General features: G+C 33.6%; 1 protein-coding gene across 1 annotated transcript; it reads left to right on the top strand.

Moving 5' to 3' along the window:
- The first annotated feature begins 2693 nt into the window (after positions 1–2693).
- LOC143538297 (putative F-box/LRR-repeat protein 9) lies at positions 2694–4713 on the top strand. The gene is made up of 4 exons (XM_077031886.1): positions 2694–2829; positions 3111–3477; positions 3554–4215; positions 4315–4713. The coding sequence occupies exons 2-3, from the start codon at positions 3119–3121 to the stop codon at positions 4194–4196; spliced, it is 1002 nt and encodes a 333-aa protein (XP_076888001.1). The 5' UTR covers positions 2694–2829; positions 3111–3118; the 3' UTR covers positions 4197–4215; positions 4315–4713.
- Positions 4714–6081: the final 1368 nt, after the last annotated feature.

A 6081-nucleotide genomic window follows, 5' to 3' on the forward strand; every position in this document is an offset into this window, starting at 1 on the left:
TAATAATATTCTTTGTATTAAAAAAATAATTTCCACTCAATTTATTAGCATGTTTTTTAACACTAAATATCAAAACATAATATATTATTTTTTTCAATTGGTATGTCTATAAAAATTATTGTCATAAATAATAATAAAAAAATATCATACAAATGTGCCCATTAAATGTAAACAATAAATATACAATATACACAAAGTTATATAACCCTACATTTGTTTTGAGCGATAAAAACGTACAACATATACAACGTATACAACTTACATATGTAATTCGACATCAACAATTATATAAACTACACAAAGTACACATATCCAATACATGCGTAGTTTATACGTTTTTCGTATGTAAGTTATATGTTTTTTTTATTCTTAGAACAAGTGTAAGTTGTATGTTTTTGTGTAGCTTGTATATTTTTTATTGACATTTAATGCAAACAAGTGTAAGATAGTTTTTTGTATTATTCATCACAATGTAACTACGTGTTAATGGATATTGATATGTTGAGTTTGAAGAAATTGGTTTTGAATAAAAAGAAATTAATGTATGAATAAATTGTATTTGTGTAAGATAAAATTTCGTGTGTAGGTTATATGTTTTCGTGTGCGTGTGTATTTCATTGATGATAAATTTTGTATGTTGGTTATATGTTTTTCGTGTGTAATTTATATGTTGTCTTATTCTTAGAACAAGTGTAAATTATACGTTTTTGTGTATGTTATATGTTTTTTGTTGATTTTTAACGCAAACACATGTAAAATAGTTTTTTGGTATTAGTCATTATCATGTAAGTATGTTTTGATGGATATTAATATATTGAGTTAGAAGAAATTAACTTTTGATATAAATTTTTTTTAATGTATGAATAAATTATACTTGTGTAGGATAAAAATTCAAGACACAAAAATTAAATTATAAAAATAAATAAGTTCTTAATATTTTCCAATTATAATAATTTTATTAGTTATATTAATTAAGTAAATAAGTATTATGGTTTATTAGTTATATTAATTGAAAAAAGAGAATGATTAATACTTTCTTTATTTAGCATTAAGCGTTTAAAACTTAAAATAAAACTAGTGGCTCAATTCATTTATCGCATTTATTGCAGTAATATCATTTCTCTCTTAAACCACCCTATATGTGTGTGTGTGTGTATACATATATATATCGGGCTACAACACCACTACACCCCAAAAACAAAAACCCACCATTTGCTGACTATGTGCCATACGACGTAAAACGGCCCAATTTGTAACCTCTCCACTACACATAGCCTAATAGAGCATAATCGCACATTAAACTTCCAAAGTTGTTGAAATTCCAAACCAATTATGTTAATAATAATCATGATTTGTATTGATTTTGAAAATTTCTCTAATTACTTGCTTCCCATTGATTGCGCTATCTCTTAATAGACCCGAGTACTATGCATATAGCAATCCAAAATCACTAGCCCAAATTATATAGATTTAAAAAAATAAAACTGAAGGCCTTATTTTTTTAGCCTCAAGTCCTAGCATCATCTGGTTATACACTTATACTATTGGGCCGGCCCTGCCCGTAGCAAAACAGGGTTACGAATACTAGTATTTAACTAAATATCACATTTCTATAAATTTATCTCTTAATTTTATATAACTTACTACATCATATGTCTCAATTTATATTACATTCATAGACATTTATTTTATTACTTTTTCCCTTTCTTTTACACTCACATGATTACAAATGTGACGAATAATGAATTTTTATGGTTATAATGTTACCATTTATAAAACTCTAAAATATATAAATAGAGAACGTGATTCATATTCAAAATATAAATATTCTGCATATCTTAAAGATAAAAATGTATATGTATATAGAAGTTGATGTTAATGCTATTAAATACAGGGGCATCAATTGTTGACACGGCTCCAACCAGACACGAAAAAAACTGCTTTGGGTTACATAACTGTTTAAAAAACGGGTCGTGTTTGAGTCGACTATCCCGACCCGATTAAAAAATGGGTTGGATTTGAATCAGGTTGCTTAGGGCTGGCAATTTATACACGACACGTACCTACACGACTTTAACAGGTAACAGGTAAGGCCTTAACAGGTTTCGTGTACTAAACAGGTAGACACGAAATTACCTGTTAATTTTCGTATCTAAACAGGTATAATACATGTTTACCTGTTAGGTACATGTTAATACTTGGTTATTTTTAAAACTATATATATATATAGTTATATTATATCCTCCCTGACCCTAAGTTCATCCAAATCGTTCTTACAAATCAAACCACAGCCGTCGCCTACTCGCCTCCCATCATCCATCCCACCGTCGTGGGCCTTCCTCCAGTCGTTGAACCTCCTCCTGTCATCGGCCATCTCTCTACGGCCATCACCCATCTCCGACCATATCTCTCCCGGCCATCACCCGTCGCTGGCCATATCTTTCTCCGCCGCAAGTTCCGTCCATCATTCCATCTTCAGCCGACCATAAACATGTGTTTCTAAACAGCTATTATCGTGTACTATCGTGTATTATCGTGTATACCAGGTAGTAACAGGTCCATATTCGTGTTTGGGTTACAGGTACACGATAAGTTTTTGTGTCGTGTACATGTATACACATTTCGTGTTTGTGTCTTATCGTGTTCGTGTCTTATTGTGTACGTGGATACACGATACGCCAGCCCTAAGGTTGCCTATATAAACCCGTTAACCCGACATTATTGAAACCCTACTCAAATAATTGGGCGAAGGGCACACCTGAATCACCATTTCAAAGCAATTGCTACTAGCAAACACCAATTATTTCGTAATCCCATCACCGATTCTGTGTAAGTAACTCATCTTTTGCTGAAATTTCACAATTTTACAACATAATTGATAAATATTTTCTTTTATTCTCAGTGACCGTTATTTATTATATGCAAATTACATGTTCTTGTTTTACCTGCAACTTGTTTGTGCGTTTAAACTTTAGGTTCGTGAAAAGTATTTTAAGGGCATTTGATTATTGATTTATTGAGATTGATTATAATTTATAACATAATAATATACTTATACACATATGAAATGGATTGATTTGACATTTAATTTGTTTTGTGAGTGTTAAAAGTGACTGAAATGCCACCAAAATTAAAATCAAATCGACGAAGATGCAAGTTTGTTCCAAAACCCAAACAGGAATGGCGAGTGAAGCAACCGACAAGGAACTGGTTGGACCTTCCATCCGATTTAACGAGGAATATACTCGAAAGGGTTGGTGTGGTTGACCGCCTCGAGAGTGCCCAGAAAGTGTGCACTGTGTGGCGTGAAATCTGCAAGGACCCTGCCATGTGGAGGGTCGTTTATCTGGACGCGTATGCAGGTGTATGTGGGGACATGTTTAAGCATGTTGTGGATAGAAGCCAAGGCCAGTTGGTTGAGTTAACCGTCGTTGGTTTTTGTGATGATATCGATCTTCTTCAGTATGTTGTTGATAGGTATGAGTTTTGGTTTTTGGGTATGTTATTTCTTTAATCAAGTTTCTGATATGTTTGGATTTGCTTATGATAACAGATCAAGTCAGCTTAGACGTCTAGAAATCGTTCAGTTTGTTCATGATTTTTGTGAAATGTGGAGTGAAGCTTTCAAGAATCTACCTTTGTTGGAGGAATTAAGCCTCGTCAATATAAAAATTAGTAAACAAGATATTGAAGCTGCGGGCCAATATTGCCCTTTGTTAAAAATACTCAAAGTAAATAAAAAAGCTTTTAGATCATGTGATGCTGATGATGATGATGAGTTACCCTTAGCGATTGGGAAAAACTTAACTGAATTAACTCACCTTGAACTCATTGGGAACAACATGACAAACACTGGGCTGCAGGCCATTCTGGACGGCTGCTGTCATCTTGAATCACTTGACCTGCGTCGGTGCTTGTACATTGATCTAGGAGACTTGGGGAGAAGATGTTTACAACAGATTAAATGTCTAAAACTTCCTCGTGATTCTATTGAAGGGTTAGTGTATAGTGGTTATGATCTATGCGATTCTGATTATGAATTTGTGTCTGGTGATGAATATGATCAATACTTGGAGTATTATGATGAATACTCTGACTATGATGACTACACAGCCTATAATGATGACATTGATAACTTGAGTGGGATTAGCTTTGAGAGCTTGGGTGAGAGGATGGCTTTCATGTCCATGTTTTAATAATGTGTCATGCTGAGAGGTGAGTTGCTGTATTTTTATATAAATGTATCAATCATTCATTTTCAGTATGATGTTTGGCCAGGTACTAATTGTGGTGGTTGATGTGTTTCTTTTGAAGGTATAGTTGCTGCGCAAGAACTGTTATCTGTTTGCTCAAACAGCGTAATCGATGTTCTGCTGATGGTTTTACCAATTTTATGCAACTTGTTACTTTAAAGATGGTTTTCTTTTAAATTAAAATGCATGTCTTTGATGGCTGTACAACTTGTTTCAGATTGGCCTTACAAAATATGAGGTGGTTTTGTAATTTTAATCTAGCTTGCATTTAACATTTAAGCTTGTGCATTCAGTGTTGACTGACGTGATTGGTCAAACTGACTTGTCATTTTATCAAGTCATAGGCACTCAAACAACCGGCATGACTAACATGATCTTGTGCTAAGGTGGTGTTTGGCCAACATGAACATGTTTAAACGGGCTAACTAAAAACTAGTTGCATTCAGAAACGGGCCAATATGATGTTGACTAATACTCTTTTAAAATGACTTATTTCAACTGAACTTATTTTAATCACAACTCGTTTTGACTCAATACTCAGCATAACCAGATCCACCTGTTTTGATGCAAGTAGAAGGATTGTAAAATCAATCCACAGCAAGTGCATGAAGAATGCCTAAGAAAACTTATCTGCTAATTTGCTTGCAGATAAGACTTTCTGCTGCAAGTGCATTAGTGTTTTAAATATGTTGAGTGGGAGAATTTACCACCAACCCAGCAGATTTGTTAATCAGTTTTTCTAACCCTAAAAATTGGAGACATTTAGTTTATATTTGTTAATTAGTTTCTCTGGATATAATATTTTATTTGTTATTTTGGTTGAAACCTTCGAATTGATCAATCCATTTTTGTCAGCACCGATCCTGGCCCGCTCGTCCGCTCTACCAGGTATAGTTTAAAGTTGTAATGAACACATCTTCTCATGCCCATAATCAGTAACCAAGCGCCCTCTACCGTGATATAATTTAAGCGTGAACTCGGGCTATTTACATCTCAACTCAAGTAGTGGAAATACATGAAAACACATCCAAAGTTCCAAACAACTCTCATGCGCATCAATATCACCTCCACTATATTGCACAATAATAATGAGGATTCCATGATGATTCGGAATGATCTATCTCAGCTTGAGCTTAATGGTACCGAGATATATTAAATGATACTTTCATTTTCAACTGACAAGGGTTCAATTCTCGTCATGAACAAAAATATGTATCCCTAAAACCCCATGAATTTTCATGGGAGTAGCTCAAAAGATATCATCGATTGCAGCAATATGTTCTGCCTGCCTTCGCCATTCCTTCCTATCGGACTGTTGATCATCTGGTTTTCAGGGCCTATATGCTAATATTATTGCTAAAACTCCTTAATATCATGATAAAGTATAAAAGTATGGCTTTTGCTAACAATTCTTGGTTGATTGAATGGATGCTTTCCACGCCCCTAACTAGCCCATAAAGGCATAAAGATATGTAGCTGATGAACCCGTTTCATTACAATTTAGTTCGGAAGTGATTATACTAGCCCATTTTGTTCATAAACGTGTTTTAATCCAAATCAACGTAAGTGGGTACTGTTGAACTTATTCGATCAAGTAAATCTAGAACATGGACCGAATTTGCATAACTTTATACGACTCTTTTTATTAATAACAAACAAAAACGAAAAACAACTTAAACAAATAAACTATGCTTTATTTATAGACTGCATGAAACTTAAAGAAAAGAAGACTCGAATTAGAAAACCTAAAAAACTTTTAATTTTAACTTAGGCACCAAGAAATCATCCTTAGTCCCTAGACTTTAGATATTCACCATAACCACCCCTT

The sequence above is a fragment of the Bidens hawaiensis genome, unplaced genomic scaffold, assembly GCF_021521415.1.
Source record: "Bidens hawaiensis isolate Kalapana, Puna unplaced genomic scaffold, B.hawaiensis_p1.1 tig00011542_1, whole genome shotgun sequence".
Lineage (NCBI taxonomy): Eukaryota > Viridiplantae > Streptophyta > Magnoliopsida > Asterales > Asteraceae > Bidens > Bidens hawaiensis.

Bases quoted from the DNA above. Each gene is read 5' to 3' on its own strand.
- LOC143538297 (XM_077031886.1), top strand. From the start codon at position 3,119: ATGCCACCAAAATTAAAATCAAATCGACGAAGATGCAAGTTTGTTCCA. The intron at 3,478-3,553 runs GTATGAGTTTTG...TTATGATAACAG, and splicing joins CTTCAGTATGTTGTTGATAG to ATCAAGTCAGCTTAGACGTC.